This window comes from Peromyscus leucopus, chromosome 1 (genome assembly GCF_004664715.2).
Source record: "Peromyscus leucopus breed LL Stock chromosome 1, UCI_PerLeu_2.1, whole genome shotgun sequence".
Classification (NCBI taxonomy): domain Eukaryota; kingdom Metazoa; phylum Chordata; class Mammalia; order Rodentia; family Cricetidae; genus Peromyscus; species Peromyscus leucopus.
The window spans coordinates 119981897-119998730 of record NC_051063.1 but is presented as its reverse complement, the minus strand read 5'-3'; the positions used below and the strand labels follow the sequence as shown (position 1 = coordinate 119998730).

The window sequence follows — 16834 nt, the reverse complement described above, 5'->3', positions numbered from 1 at the left end:
TTTAAATGCATGGTCCTCTGTTGGTGGCACACTTTGGGTAGGTTGTGGGAATATCAGTCAGTAGAGCCTTACTGGAGGACTAGGTCACTTAGGATGGGCTTGGGGAGTTTATATCCTCACCCACTTCCAGTTCACTCTCTCTGCTTCACGTTTGTTGTTGAAGATGTGAGCTCTCAGCTTCCTGCTCCAGCTGCCTGCTGCCATGCCTCTTCCACCATTATGAACTTGGCCTCTGGAAACATAAGACAAAATAAACTCTTGCTGCTTAAATTCTTAGTCATCGTATTTTATCACAAAACCAAAATGTAACTTATACAACATAATGAAGATGACATATAACAAACTGATCAGTAACATTAAATGGAGGGGGAGTGGACTGCAGGGTGGGAAGAGAAGAGGAAGGGGGAGGAGGACTGGGAGGAGAGGTGGGAGGGGAAACTGTGGCTGTGATGTAAAATAAATAAACTAATTAAAAAACATTATATTTACTAGAGAGAAAACTGAAAACACTTCTAAAATTGGGAATAATATAAGGATGTTCACTGTCACTACTTTTGGTAGTGCTTGAAATCTTGGCCAGGGCAATACGGAAAGAGAAACAGCTAAATGGAGTACCATTAAGGAAGATGAAGCCTAAGTATCCCTGTGTGCTGATTATGTGATCTATACCATACAGACCCCACCAGAAAACTCTAACATTTGAATAAAACTTTTCAGCAAAGTATCAGAATAAAAATCAATATGCTAGAAGCAGTGGCTTTTCAACACACCAAAACTGTCTTACTGAAAAGGAAATAAGTAAAACAATTGTATTCACAACTGCCACGACAAATAAAATAAGATGCCTAAGAATTAATATAATCAATGAAGTTAAAGACTTCTACAACAAAGAAAACCATAAAGCACTGACTGAAGAAAACTGATGTAGATTCTAGAACAGTGATTCTCAAGCACTTTCCTAGTGCTTCGACCCTTTAATAGAGTTTCTCATGTTGTGGTGACACCCTCAACCATAAAATTATTTTTGTTTCTACTTTATAACTAGAATTTCTATACTGTTAAGAATAGTAATGTAAATATTTTTGGAGACAGATTTGTCAAAGGGGTTACAATCCACAGTTAAGAACCACTGATTAGAAACTCAAAATACTTCCTTTGTTCAACAAAATTAATATTGTTAAAGTTGCCACATTACTGAAAGATATTTATTATTTCATAACAACCTCTTAAAATCCCAATACATGTAGGGCTGGAGAGATGGCTCAGAGTACAAGATTATGAACTGCTCTTTCAGAGGACCTGAGCTGGGTTCCCAACACCTACTTCAGGTGGCTCACAACTACCTATAATTCCAGTTACAGGGGATCTGACACCCTTGTTTGGCCTCCCCAGGCACCTAAACACACATGTTACACATAAACTTATGCAGACACTCACATACACACAATAATAAAAAAAATGAATCTTTTTTAAGTTCCAATGAAGTTCTTCAAGGAAATAGGGGGGGGGGAGTCTTAAAATTCATGTGTAAATACAAAAGACCCCAAATTGCCAAATAACTCAGCAAAAAGAGCAGTGTTGAAGGTATATCTGACTTCAACAATGCTACAGTGCCACAGTAGCTAAAGCAGTATGGCAGGAGCATAAAACAGACATGTTGGTAGTGGAAAACAACAGACTGGAGGACCCATAAGCAAGTCCACACAGTTACAGTCACATGATTCTTGTCAAGGTGCTGAAAACCAGCCAGGTGGTAGTGGTGCAAGCCTTTAATTCCAGCACTTGGGAGGCAGAGCCAGGCGGATCTCTGTGAGTTCAAGACCAGCCTGGGCTACCGAGCGAGTTCCAGGACAGGCACCAAAACTGCACAGAGAAACCCTGTCTTGGAAAAACAAAACAACAACAACAACAAAACAAAACAAAAGGTGCTGAAACCCTACACTAGAGAAGAGACAGCCTCTCTGACTGGTAAAACAGGATGTCCACATGCAAAAGAATGAAACTAGAGCCCCGTCTCTGTCCCTGTACAAAAGCAACTCAAAATGGACCTTAAAGTAACACCTGAAACTTTGCAGCTATTAGCAAAAATTGCAGAGGAAATTCTTCCAGATGTTGGCATGGGGACTTTCTGAAAAGAGCTCCAGGAACTCAGGAAATCATTGCAAGAGCTGACAAATAGGGTTCTATTGATCTAAAACGTTTCTACCCAGCAAAGGAAATAACAGAGTGAAAGACTAACAACATAATGGGAGAGAGTCTTTACCAGCTATTCATCTGACAGGTAATTAATATCCACAATGCATAAAGAACTTTCAAAAAAGTTGAACACCAAGAGAGCCAGTAATTATCAGTTTAAAAAAAAGTGGGCAAGTGAACTGACAGGAACTCTTCAAATGAAGTAGAAATGATTGATCAATACATGAAAAAAAAAAACCACTCATTATTCCAACTACCAGGTAAATCAAAGCAAACCACCCTGAAATCTGGGCATGGTGGGGTACACATATCATCTTAGCACTTGGAGGCTGAGACTAGAAGATCATTATGAGTTTGAGACTAGCCTAGGGTAATTAGTAAGTTCCGGGCCATTTGGGGCTACAGATTAATTCTGTTTAAACAAACAAACAAACAAACAAAAAACAGAAGAAATAAGTAAATCTTACATTGATATTCCATCTCATTCCATGGACAGTCAGAATGTCCATCATTGAGAAAACTCTAACAACAAATGTTTGCAAGGATGCATGGGAAAAGGGAATCCTCATACTCTAGTTGGGACTGTAATAGGGTGAGAATGTAAATTGTCCAATGGCCATGCAGATCACTTATAGCAGTTCCTTAAAATAAATGAAAACTTGAACTACATGATTAGAATTTATCCACATGATCCAACTCTAACACTCCTGTTTTCATACCCGAAAGGACCAAAGTCAGCATGCAATAGATACACTTGACTATCTAAACTTATTGCTGCACTGTTTACAATGGACAAGAGGTGAGTCAGCCTTGGTACACACATTTTGTTTGTTGTAGGGATAAAAGGATAAAGAGAATGTACTGTTTACAGATAACTAGAGTTTCATTCAGCCATAAAGAATGAAATTACGGGGGCTGGAGAGATGGCTCAGAGGTTAAGAGCACTGCTTGCTCTTCCAAAGGTCCTGAGTTCAATTCCCAGCAACCACGTGGTGGCTCACAGCCATCTGTAATGAAATCTGGTGCTCTCTTCTGACCTGCAGGGACACATGCAGACAGAACACTGTATACATAATAAATAAATAAATCTTTAAAAGAAATTTTAAAAAAAAAGAATGAAATTACTATGTGTAAGAAAATGGATGGAGATCATCAAGTTAAACAAAATAAGCCAAACTCAGAAAAATCCTAAGTATCGTAAGTTTTCTTTCATAGGTGGAACTTAAGGGCAGAAAGGTCACGACAGTGAAAGGGGACCGACCATTAGGGATGTGAAAGTGGATGAAGAAGGAGGCCAGGCCGGGCGTGGTGGCGCACACCTTTAATCCCAGCACTTGGGAGGCAGAGGCAGGCGGATCTCTGTGAGTTCGAGGCCAGCCTGGGCTACCGAGTGAGCTCCAGGAAAGGTGCAAAGCTACACAGAGAAACCCTGTCTCGATAAAAAAAAAAAAAAAAAAAAAAAAAAAAAAAGGAAGGAGACCAGGAGGGCAGGAGAGAGTAATGGAGGGGGAATACAATTCAAGTAGATTGCAGCACATATAAAAATATCATTGTGATTCTGCCTCCGGGGTCCTCCCATTGTGCTGTAAGCCTGCATTTAACCTCCTACCCCCTTCAAAAAATGGTATTCGACATTTACAATTTATATATATATAAATATATTATATATATATATATATATATATATAATTGAATCAATACTGGGAATGTAATCTATGAATACCACAAATGTGATTAATATCATGAGTGTAAGTAATGAATATCATGAGTGTAATTTAAAAAAAAATTAAAAAATATCATTGTGAAACCCACTACTTTGTACAGCTAGTACATACAAATAGCAACAATAATATCTGTTAGTTTATTGATCACATTATTGCTATCATTTTACCAATTAAATGCCTAAATATCTTTCAGAATATACACTCTTATAAGCATATTTTAAAAGTAATATCCACTAGCCTTATTCAAACAATATAAAAATATACCTAATGTCCTGCCACTACTCTCCCACAAATTTTTGTCATAATAATATTAAATTGAAGATGCAAATCATTATGAAGTGTGTTCAAAAATTGCTTTTAACATTTGTAGCTTTAAGCTATAATTGCTTGCATGGGTATTTGTTGTTTTGTTTTAATTCTCTGTACGTCTTCACCTCTTTTGAACTCTTCAATTTGTTCTTGGTAGCAGAAGTACTACTTCACGGAATTTTTTGTTATTGATGCTATGAATATTGTGTCTGTCTAGCATGCATGAGTATTTAAGATCCTCTACTGTCTGAAGAAATGGATGTTGTTGCTGTTACAGCTGCACAGTCCCATTCAGTACTGAATCTTATCCCTCAGTGCCCTGCAGATGCTCTCCTTGTCCTCAAATGTAAACTGTAGAGAATCTACACTAGCCTAGGAATGAGTTTCCCCCCTCTCTATAGATAATCCATTTCCTCCTCCCTCTTTATATCCTTTTTATATATGACAGGATTATCTTTGGAAATTAGCTATCATTAAGAAGAACAGATTTTCTTTCCCCCTGAAGTATCTTGCATTTGCTCGATCTTTCTAAGCTAAAGACATAGGCTTTCTTCAGCTCAAGGTACTATTCATTTATTTTTTAATGTTCCTTCTGTTTTTTTCCCCCTTTTTATAAGTATAATTGAATTCTTGGGTAGATGATGGCCTTTTTTGTCATAAGATATATTTGCATCAAGTTTTCTCAACTTTAGGGGCAGAAAAGCCCTCCTTGATGTTGAAGGTTGAAGGCATCAGATAGGAGCCAGTCAGAACAGGAATCAGCCTTCTTCTGTGTCAGCAAAGGCTAGGTCTGGAGTGCGGCTTAGTGGTGTCCTCTCCCTTTCAGTGGGTAACAATGGTGGGAGTCCATGTGAAAACCCCTTAAAATAGACCTGCCTTATTTTACAGACAGGGAGATTCACCCTTTCTCAAGGTCCTCCACCAATGCACACAAGATTTGCACCCACACAAAGGTGTCTCCACGGTGTGTGTTTTTCTCATATGACACTGGAACAATTGTATAGAATTACTCGTTTTGTTTGTTTATGCCCTTCATAAACAGTGGCAAGGTCGTGTCCATCTGTGGGACTGGTCACATAAAAGTGAATATGTTATATGTGAGAGTGATTCTGTAAGGGACAAGAGTTCCCCAAGGCTGCTTGGAGGAGAGGGTCTTCTAGTGCAAGGCCAAGCAGAGTCATCTCCTAGCTTTTCTCCCTGGCGTTCTTGCTCTGACTTGCCCACATGTAGAGGCAGAGCTCCACAGCCTGATGGGCCAGCAGGTCAGGAGGCCCATGTCAAGCTGCACGAACAAGCATCCCTACCTTCACTTTGATGCTACAGCCTCTGTGATACCATAGCTAAGGCTTTCCTTGGCTTTGCACAATATCTTGCTCCTTCTTTCTCCAGTTGTATGACTGACATGGTCTGGCACAGTCCATGCCCAAAGCTGGTGTACACTTCCCGCCCTCATTTTAGTTCCTCGTTCAATTTTAAGATGCAGTTTTTCTGACAATATGCCAGTGAGTCATGCTTCATCTGGCGGGCAAACACCATGGTCTCATGGACCCTTGGTTGATTTGTTCCCATTTCTCTGAGCTTAGGGGAATAGCGCAGATATGGCCTGTGTCTTTTATAGACTGGCCATAAGAATCTAAAGGACTAGCCAGACTTAGCTGCATACTGAGACTCTAAACAAAGCAGAACCAAAGCAGACAGTGGCTGCTTATTGTAACCACACAGAAACAGTGACAAATGGGCACGGATGTCCTTGAAATTGCTGACAAATGACTACCACTATGATAGGGAAAGACATCTCAAAGACAAATCGTTAAGGATTACGAGCAAAAGTAGACTATTCTGAAACTTTTCAAGACTCCCCTATGAGTTTCCCATTGGCCCAATGATGAGTTAGTGCGAGTCTGGTGACTTAGAATAATACAAAAGTATTTATTTATGGTTATGGGGATAAGGCATCTAGAATGTACCTTAAGGGATAAAAATCAAGGTATTGGATTACTTCTGGAAGCTCCAGGAAAAAAATCTATTCCTTTTATCTTCTACTTCTAGAAGCTGCCAAAATTTATTGGCCCTTGGCCACATTAGTCCTGGCTTGTGATCACCTTATCTTCCCCTCTACTACAGCCAAAACTGCCTCTGCCTCCTATATATCAAGATACTCGTGATTACTTAAAGCCAAGATAACTCAGAAAAATACATCCTTGATATAATCAAATCTTCAAAATCCCTTTATCCTATAATATCCACAACTTCCAAGGATTATAGTGTGAATTTGTGGTAAGTAATTTTCAACCTACCATAGTTCACTCTCTGGCCCCAAAGACTCATGCTGTCCCTACGTACATCCATTCCATTCCAACATCCCCCAAACTTTCAGCTCATTACAGCATCAAATCAAGGTCCCAAATCTCATCAACTCGGCAAGACAAGGGTGAGGCATGAGTATGAGTCACCCCAGGGAAAATTCCTCTATATCTATGAACCTGGAAAACAAATTATCTTCTCCAAAAATACAGAGGTGTGACAGGCACCAAACCGCTGTTAAATGCTTTCTCATTTCAAAAGAGGAAAAAACAAATGGGAGGAGGAAAGGAGTCATTAGTCCCAAGAAATTTCAAAACCCGAACAGAAAAACTTGCCCTGTCTCCAAAGCCTGAGAGTCTCCTGCTGTCCAGTTAGGGGGCTCCCTTTGCACCCAGCCTCTCTGCTCTCTGTGCTCCTGGACCTATCCTTTTTCTCTTGGCAGTAGCGTATATCTCATCAGCATGAGAATTCCAGGAGCCTGCAGCCTCTTCTCATTTCCCTGTGTCCACCATGTTAGTCTAAGCGGGCTGTGCTTCTGTTGCTATGGTGCCTTAAAACATGGTGGCTCTCCCATGACTGTCATGGGGATTCACTCACTCCACTAGACAAAAGGGTCTTGCAAGCCTCTCCTCTGGACACTCTCCTCTCTACCCTGACTTTTGCTGAGATGGCTGAGGGAACCAGTGAGTGGCATGTCTAATTTCTTCAATGTTATCAGAAGGTTGTCTAATCCCATTTTTAGCCTTTTCTCTGGAGCATGATTTCCTGGTGTCAATGTCATAATTCTTGCAATTTTTGCCACTTGGTGTGGTAGGCCAAAATGTTTGAGGTCAAGGACTAGGTCTGATTTAAACTTGGTATCACAAACACATTATGTTCCTCCTCTGGCTTTCAGCGGGAGTTTGACATCTCAGTATGGGACAAATACCAAGAACTAATGTCTGTCTGTTTTGGGTCTGCTGACCGTCAAAGCAGCTTCTGAGATAACCAATGTATGGGGCTTAATCTTAGAGTGCTCCAGGAGAAACCATCACGGGATTAGGATAAGCTGAGCTTGCCCTGTGAACATGCAGTTTCAGGAGAAAAACATTCTCACCTCCTGGTGCCAAGGTGCTCTGATGTCTAAATTATAAACCAAATGTGTCTCCATCCAAGACTAATAATCTAGATTGCCCAAATTTACAGCATCTGTCTTTAGCTATGGGCCACCCCAGGGTGACAACTCCCAGGTACTTTCAGCTCTGTACATGGGGTATCTTAGGGGCATATGCCTTAGAAACCTAATGTTAAGAGTCTAGGAAGTTGTGGTAGTGAGCTGTTAGAAAAGAAACATGCAGAGGCTGGAGGTTGTGTATGTGGAATGACAAGGAGGAATCTAAGAGTCCAACAGCATAAACATCATATTATAAAACCACACAGTAGAACTGGTGTGAGGGCGCACGCCTTTAATCCCAGCACTCAGGAGGCAGAGGCAAGCGGATCTCTGAGTTTGAGGCCAGCCTGGGCTACTGAGTGAGTTCCAGGACAGCTAGGTGCTGTTACACAGAGAGACCCTGTCTTAAAAAACAAAAAAACAGAAACAAAACAAAGAGAGAGAGAGAGAGAGAGAGAGAGAGAGAGAGAGAGAGAGAGAGAGAGAGAGAGAGAGAGAACTGGTGTGGTGATTAAAAGTGTGGTACAATGGCCACATGTGCTCTTAGCAGAAACACTATTTTCTCTTACCTGAGGCAATGCTGTGACATGCTGCATTCTTGCTTGGGAAGCTTCTGTGAACGACCAGAGATGTTCCGATATTGGAAGTTAATCCCTGACCACAGTACTGCATTCCACTAGCTCCTCCACCCATGCTCTGCCCAGTCCTAGTGGTCATCATGGCTTCCGTCATCAGTTACTATGCACTCATCCCCTTCCTCTGACAGTCCAGCTAAGTGTTCTGATAGAAGAGAGCAGAGACTAAGTGCATTCCCACTAGACAATGTGATTGGTTCCCTCTGACCTGAGAAAATGCCATCCATTTAACCAGTCTGTCAGCTGGGGTGGTGATTCAGACAGGTCACCTTCTATAATAGTTGTGCTTCTATTTATAGAACAAACTGATTAATGCTCACGGTCAGCCCTGATTCGTGTGAGCCCTGTGTGAATTCACAATGTCGCTGCAGCCTGCTACTCATCCCTCTGGTGGCAAGTGGCATGTTCTCTCAATACCTTCATTTTCTGCCCTTGCTGCCTGGAGGAATGAGGCCGAATATGAGTTCTCATCTGGAGGCCAGAAGAGGTGGACCCAGCCCCGGTCTAAGGTGGCAGTGCCCTCAACCTGCTCACTGCCCCGTATTGAACTCTATCCCCAGATCCATGTGCAGACAGTGTTTTGAAGGTAGAGTTTTTAGGAAGTAATTGAGATTAAGAGAGCTGACATGAGAGGATCAGAAGTGGTCAGAAACACAGATGGTACATGATTTTTTTTTTTTAAAAAAAAAAAGATGCTGGGGGAGGAGCTACAGGACGAATCAGGGGTAGCAGGGGTGGGAAGATGGGGGAGGAAAATCTCTGAAACACACTTGTTTTGAAAATGTCATAATGATAACTAGCCCCTTGTATGCTAATTTTAAAAACAAAAAATTATACAAAAAGACTAAGCATGTCACAGTAGTAGGATCTCAATCTAATAGCAAGAGTGACCTTGTGAGACGGTACATGCACCGGGTGTGTATGGTGGTTCATGTCTGTAATCCCAGCACTCAAAGGGTAGAGGTCGTGGGGCAGTCTGTGGTAGCAAGTGAGACCCTGCCCCCCAAATATGAAAAACCAAAGACCCACAAAACTGCTTCTGGCTCTTTGTGTCTGAGTGGAGGAGAAGGAAGTTGGAGCAAGTTTCGCTCACAATACTTTCTGACACTAACATGTGTTGTTATCTCAAGTTAATTTAAATCAGTGCTTAGTACTAACCCTTCGTACACTGTCTAGAGTAAGCCCGGATTTGCCTTGTGACCACTCGGCTCCCAGAAAACGAGAGCAATGATTAGAGAGCAGCAAGCAAACACAACCAAAGAGACTCATCAAATGTGGGCCATGACAGACCTGCACTTACAATTGACACAATTGGAAATGAAATTCCAGAAATGTATTCTAAGTTCTGAGGCTGTTTTAATGTATCTGCACAGATTCCTAGCCCCTCTGCAGCTGAGAGAGAGAGAGAGAGAGAGAGAGAGAGAGAGAGAGAGAGAGAGAGAGAACGCACCCACATGAGCGTATATGTACATGTGTGCTCATGCATGCAGAGGCCAGGGGACAACATCAGTTGTCATTTCTCAAGATCTGTCTACCTTTTATTTCTTCTCTTCTCTTTCATTGTTCTGGAACTCACCAAATAGGTACTAGGCTGGCATGCCAGCAAGTTTCACATCTGGCTCTTCCTAAAGTGAGGTTCTGGAGGTCAAACTCAGGCCCTTCCTTGTGCTTCCAGGGCACTTTACTGCCTGATCCATCTCTCTAGCCCCTCTACCAAGCAGATTTTGATTTCACAACTTTTCGTTGAGTTTGAATTCATGTTTACATGATTAGAAGCAAACAAACACTTTTGTCCAGGTAGGCTTCAAAGTGGGCAGAACGTCCAGTCAATGGGACATTTGAGATTAAAGCTGGGAAAGAGAAAGATAAATGTGAACTGATTTACTCCCAAGATCTCAGATGATGTCACCTTCTGGTCCACTGGGCCCATCACCAGTATCTTAGAAAGGTGGAGAAGTCCCTAAAGCCGGTGAATCTCGGCACCAGCAGTAGTGAACCTCTTTGTGGGGTATAAATTGCAGTGATTGGCATGTTAGTAAATGTTACCAGTGCCGTTATGAGTCCAACAGAGGTTCCTCTGAGGAAAAGTCATGGTGAAGAGGAAGGGCTGAGAGTCTCCCCTGAGCATCTCCAACTTGGCCAGGAGTAGTATGCAAATTTGAACAAACCCTGTGTCTGTCCACTCCCTCAGTTGTGACCACCTTATCCCTAGGTTTTTCTACACCTCTGACTCGGACTTTGCTCCTGGATTTTGCATTTGAATTCTTTATTCCACCCCCTAGCTTTCCATGGCATTTGGCAGGACTCTTTCCTGTTTGGCTCTTCTATAACCCAAACATGACACTACAAGCTTTGACCAGTCTGCAGGGTCAACCCAGAAGCCACTTCTTGCCTAAATGTTACTTGTTCACCATGGTCTGAGTCACCAGTTCTGAACCTTCTACCTGCAGCTAGAGGATGGAGGAGAAACACTGGCTTAGGCCACTCCCTGTCAAAAGAGGATGCAGTTACGTCAGAGCCAACTGAGCAGGTGACTGTGAAAGCCTACAGCTCAGTTCCCAGGATACAGCAGCTGAGTTCCAAGTTGAATTCCTTCCTGGATGGCATGCCCTTACTTTGAAACAGAGCTGGCGGGGACTTGTGCCCTCCTAGTAATTAAGGTTAATGGGTATTCCCCATCTGGAGGGTAGCATGGGGGAATCTACCTCTTTGAAGCCACATTCCTGGCACTTGCCCCTGGACCAGGAGATACTGATAATATTCCCCTGGGGGGAATCTCCAAGATCTAGGGCCAGACAAAACAGGAGAGGGTCACAAGGTGAGTCTGCTGAGGTCTGACCCTGCAATGTACAAACTATCTGATACTAACCTGAGGCCACTTGCCTAGAACTTCAGTCAGCTCTTGAAAAACCAGAGGACTCAGCTCTGCTCTGCAACCCAGGAGCAGAAAGCTTAGCATTTTCTTTCTCTCAGAAAGCCCTTCCGGTGGCCATGTGGAGACCATGCTAGCTGCAGGACCTGAAGTTTAGGGAGGGGTGACAGAATCCTGGGCTTGCCCCAAGTGCCACTGTGATATCACTCTGAGACCAAAAATGTCTGTTCCCTGCCTGCCAGTCTCTTCATCAATGAAATTCTCCATTTATTAAAAACAAACATACAAACAAACAAAAAAACAGTATACTTTTATAAAGAGGCCCAGAGTAATGGCTGCCCAGCCTGATGATCTGAGATTAGTCACAAACTCACAAGGTGAAGAGAACAAACTCCCACACCTCTGACCTCCACCATACATGTGCCATGGAATGTGTGTGAGTATACACACTCACACAGAAAGTGTAATAAGGAAGAAGAAGAAGAAGAAGAAGAAGAAGAAGAAGAAGAAGAAGAAGAAGAAGAAGAAGAAGAAGAAGAAGAAGAAGAAGAAACTAGGAAGAGATAGTGAATTCCAGATACTGATGTGAATGCTGCAGTTCTCTGGGGCGAAGAGTTCCTCTGTCTGCATCTTACCTAATGTACATTCAAGAGTGAGAAGAGCAGATAGATAGGTGTGTTACAATTCTTTCAGCTTTTCTGCATGTTTGAGAATATTGAGAAAAAGACCTCTGGAGATATCTTCCCCCCAAATTGGCAGAACTTAAAAGTTTAAAAAGCCCTGGACATGTAAGGAAGGACCCTAAGTCAACAATACACCACAGATACTTGCACATCCCTATTTACTGTGCCATTCACAATAGCTAAGAAACGAGACCAGCTTAGATGTCCATCAGCAAATGAATGGACAGAGAAAACATGGGACACACACACAAAGGATTTTATTTGGCCATAAAGAAAAATGAAATTATCATCTTTGCAGGAAAATGGACATGACTGGAAACCATTATGTTAACTGAAGTATCCAAAATGCCGAAAGACAAATACTATGTATTTTCTTTTCTAGGACTTTAATTTTAAATTTTAATTATGTATATATGTGTATACACATAGGGAGTTTTGGGTATAGGGCATGAAATTCAAAGGGGACAATGGGAAGGGGAGGAAAGAGATCATAAAGAAGGGCTGGGGGTGGGGGGGGAAGAAGGTAATAGAACCAATGTGACATGAAATCACAATAGGGTCATCGCACCAGGGGTCAGGGTGAGCAGTAGAGGAGGGGGAAAGATGGGGGAAACAAAGCAAAGTGTCTATGAAAATTCCACAATGAAACCCATTTCTTTGTATGCAGTTTTCAAAAACTAAAACTAATTTGGAAAAAGGAAAGAAAGAAAATCCATCATGAGCCAGGGAATGTGTGGAGGGGCTGCAGGGCACTCTTTCTTCCTGGCCAGCCATAGTCTCACGTGGGGTAGAAGTCTCCAGAAACAACTAGTCTTCTGTCCTTCTGTTCCAGCCACCTACAGCTCTGCTCTCGGAGAAGCCATATTGACTCATTGGCTCAAGCTGTGATGTTCAGCTGTCCATCTTGCCTCCTGGAACAGCTCAACCCAGGGTCTTCCTGAAGTGGTGACCACTCCAGCTGGCAGGTGAGTGGTCCAGGGATGGCTGAGGACAGAGATGGTCTAAGGGGAAGTGAGGATGCTTTGAGGTTGGGGTGTGGGATGCTGGCTGTCATTTACCCGCTTTGTAGCTAAGCTTCCATATTTACCAAATGAGCCTGTGTGGAGAGCTGGGCAGGCCTCTCATCTGCATGCTCTGTGCTCTGCAACTGGCCTTTCTAGGAACTGAGCTAGTCCTCCTCTCCTGCCCCACCCCAATCCTGTGTCAGCCCATCTACTTGTTAACTGGCTAGTCCCAGGGCCAGAGGTTGTGCTGGATTTTCAAACACAGGATCAATTTTATTTAATGCACAGGTCTCCATAATTCAGGTATGGCTGCCTGCACTTAGCAAGGAGAGCATTAGACCTGAAAGTCTGTAAAGCACCCCTAAGTGCTTGAGGGATGCTGCCCAGACCCGTTACAGCAGCAGAACAGGACTGGGGTCTACCTGACTGCTCCAATGTTGCACCTTCTGTCCCCAACACATCTTTCAAAACAAGGCTGAGCCCCAGTACAAGCCCTGGGGAGTCCCCGGAAGAATATGGTCCCGTTGCCTCCCACTGCTCTACAGCGGCAACTCTTTTCTGTTCCTACTGGCTGTTTAGCCGTCAGTTTCTTTAGAAATCCAGGTTCTACTGAATACTTAAGAAATACCCTCTGCCCATTTTTTAAAGTGTTTTGATCATGCTCTGCCACTACATTTGTTGAGTGGAGAGTGTTGCCCTCATGACTTCCTGAAGGGCTTTAAGATTGGAGGTAGCTACAGGGCACTGCCCTCAAGGTGGTCCCTCAGCCCATTCCACCCATGTCCTGCTGAGACTCACTGTCACACCACCACTACCACCCTGGGGTGCACATTGCTGGAAACAAAGATTGCTTACAAGGTATTGGGCTGTGACCACGAGTGCCCCTAAGTTGGGGGTCCTCAGCAGTAAACTCTTGTCCTTGGAGGTAACTTACACAGACAAGTGACCCTAACTTCTTCACTGACTGGCTCTCTCTACAGGGGTAGAAAATGGTACCAGTCAGGCCGGAGCCCCGGGAGGCCATAGTCACTGCTGCAGGATGGAGGAACCCACTCCTGAGCCGGTCTATGTGGATGTGGACAAGGGGCTGACCTTGGCTTGCTTCGTTTTCCTCTGCCTCTTCCTTGTAGTCATGATCATCCGCTGTGCCAAGGTCATCATGGACCCCTACAGTGCCATCCCCACGTCCACCTGGGAAGAGCAGCACCTGGATGACTGAGGCATAGGACAAGTCACAGTGTCCCAGGATGCACATCTTCATACCCTGTTCAACATCCTCCAAGCACTTGGAGGCTGGAAGTGGCTACGGCCACCCAAAGATGGAGAAGGCTCACCTTCACCTTATCCGCTCTCACATGATCACCACAGGGAAATGCCAGCATGCTAGAGGCAAGGCAGTTTGGGGAAACCTGGGGAGAAGAGTGCTAAGCCATGACTCAGGCAAGTGGGGTCCATCCTGGGACTCCACTGGGAGACTGCAGGGTGATGGTCCCCTGTCTAGGCTCCTGTGCACCTTTGGAAACTGAACAAAGAACAGACACTCTGATCTGCAAACAGTGGTCAGGAGGAGACTGCCCTTCAAATGCACAGCACAGAGAGGCTGCTGAGAGCCCAGGACCCTTACCTACAGCCTAGCAGTGGAGGGGCAGGAAGAATGGAAAATTCAGGGGTCTTCGGCAAATTCTCACAACGCACACAGCTACTTCCAAACGGGGTTCGTTTTGTTTTTTTAACTAAAATATAGAGGGGTATATTTTTCCTGTTAAAAATGAGATGTGCATTTTAGACACTTGGGAAAATATAGAAGAAATATAAATATAATAAAAGAAAACTATAAATAGAAGAACGGGAGGTGAAAAGCACTTATAGTCTGACTTCCCAGAAGCCATCATTTTGATATATTTCTTCAAGTCTTTTTTACAAGAAATTTTTTAGTAATTCACACCGTACGCATGATGCTGCATTGATTCATATGATAGCTCAGATACCTTCTGCCTCTCAAAATATCGTGGCTGTTTTTTTGTGACTGAGAGTATACTCTGTAGGTCATGACTGAATATAGTCCTTTTCTTTATCTATTTAACTTTTCCACAATGTTCTCACCCAAATTACTTCACCCAGGAACCTTCAGAAGCCCTGCATTCCAGGAGCTCCAGGCAAGATCTGGGTTCTAGTCCTGCTTCAGCTACTCAAAGGCTGTATGATCTTGAGAAAGTCATGTCACCTCTAGGTGCCTCAGTTTCCTCATTGTAAGATGGGAAGGGGAAGTCTGTCTGTCTGTCTGTCAGTGAAAGGAGCCAAGCTACAGTGGGAGCTGAGACTAGGTTGCTGGTGAACACTCTTCCCTGTCTTCCCTTCCTCCTCTTCTCCCACACACTGTCACCTACTATGACCTTGCTGCAAGGATTCTGGGTCAGAGCCTGCAGCACACACCCCCCCACACACACACCAGCAGCCTCAACTCCTGTGTTCTCGTTCTATGACCCCTAAGTAAATCAGCACCTGTGAGCTCCAATTTCCTCATCTATAAAACAGGGGAGTAACATCTACCTCACAAGGTTGTTGCGGAGATAAGACGGGAGAGCATGAGCAAACAGGAGCATCCCTTCCTGAATCTCTCACCCTAGGAAAAGAACCCTGCCTTCCAAGAGCCAGAGCTCCCAGCACCGGCCGGCGGGACACTCACAGTGGCCTCTTCTACACGTGACACCACAGCATCCGGGGTCCACTGACACACACCATCACCATTGTCAGCTTTTTCACGTCTGGGAGCTGCCTCTATTGTGTCCTTCCAGGGTAGGACTTGCTGCCCTATCAAAAGAGACCTGTGCTGTGGACATCAGACCTCCTCCATCACCCACACTCAAGCCATGGGTTCCTATGCACCTCAGGCTACCTGGGGGAAAGGTTTCCAAAGCACTGTCACTGCTAGGTGACCCCTAAAAGTGAACAGATGATGTCGGGGTGGTTTTCCCGGGCACGTCCAGTCTCTCTCTCTCTCTCTCTCTCTCTCTCTCTCTCTCTCTCTCTCTCTCTCTCTCTCTCTCTCTCACACACACACACACACACACACACACACACACACACACACACAGTGGGATGTACAAAGGGACAGTTGGCACAGGCCCCAAACATGGCTATGAGCTGTTACCTCCAGCCAAGCCTTCCTCAGAAACCTACCTCACAGACCGCAGGCACTTCTGTGGGACCTGTTAGGATGGGTTTACAGAGTCAACCAGGGCCTGTTCCCAGCTATTAATGACAGCACAGGAAGAAGAGATCTGAAGAGCTCTGAAGACTTCCTATTGGAGCTCTCTGGAGGGAAAATGGGATGCCCCAAGCTGTGCTTCTCAGATTGCCTGCTGAGGGCAAACCACACCTGCTAGAAGCTCCCTCCTCCCTCCCCCAGATCTGCAGACTAGGCAGACTAGAATCAAACTAGACAGCCTGGGCCCACCAGGCACCTAGGTTAGCCAGATTCCTGGATGGTTGCACACCCCTGTTTAAGAAGCATTGCCTAGGGCCCCTGGTCTCAGACAACTTGCCAAACCTAGACCCCTTAGTATTTTTCACCTTATCTCTTCGTGCTGTTTTCATGGCAAGGGGAAATAACATTTGAGAAAAGAGGTGATTTCAAAACCCACCCCCACCCTCCAGAGCCAAGCTTCTGAGAAGGCAACAAAGCAGCGGTTTCTATTTCGTGCCCATGTCCTTACTCACTTGCTCACTTGTTCATCCTCTTGCAAGCTGTCCATAAGTACCTTTGGCTGTGTAGCTTCAGACACTCATTCAACCAGAATCCCTTCACAAGCAGCTTTTCACAATGTTTCTTCTCCTTGTTTGTATCTGTGTGCTTGGTGGTGGTTCGTGAGTGTGTGTGTGTGTGTGTGTGTGTAAGAGAGAGAGAGAGAGAGAGAGAGAGAGAGAGAGAGAGAAGAGGAGAGGAGAGGAGAG

General features: G+C 44.0%; 1 protein-coding gene across 3 annotated transcripts in view; it reads left to right on the top strand.

Moving 5' to 3' along the window:
* The window catches only part of Ctxnd1 (cortexin domain containing 1), a 50617-nt gene extending 34737 nt beyond the window's left edge, over positions 1-15880 (top strand). For 2 of the 3 annotated variants that reach the window (XM_037197700.1, XM_028873836.2), the window contains one exon: positions 12709-12840. Coding sequence is in view for 2 of the 3 variants with exons in the window: in XM_028873836.2 (XP_028729669.1) it covers positions 12709-12744 (36 nt within the window). In the remaining variant the exon portion in view is untranslated. Of the gene's footprint in view, positions 1-12708; positions 12842-13860 lie in introns of those variants that run through there. The other variant, XM_028873837.2, reaches the window with a different exon arrangement.
* Positions 15881-16834: the final 954 nt, after the last annotated feature.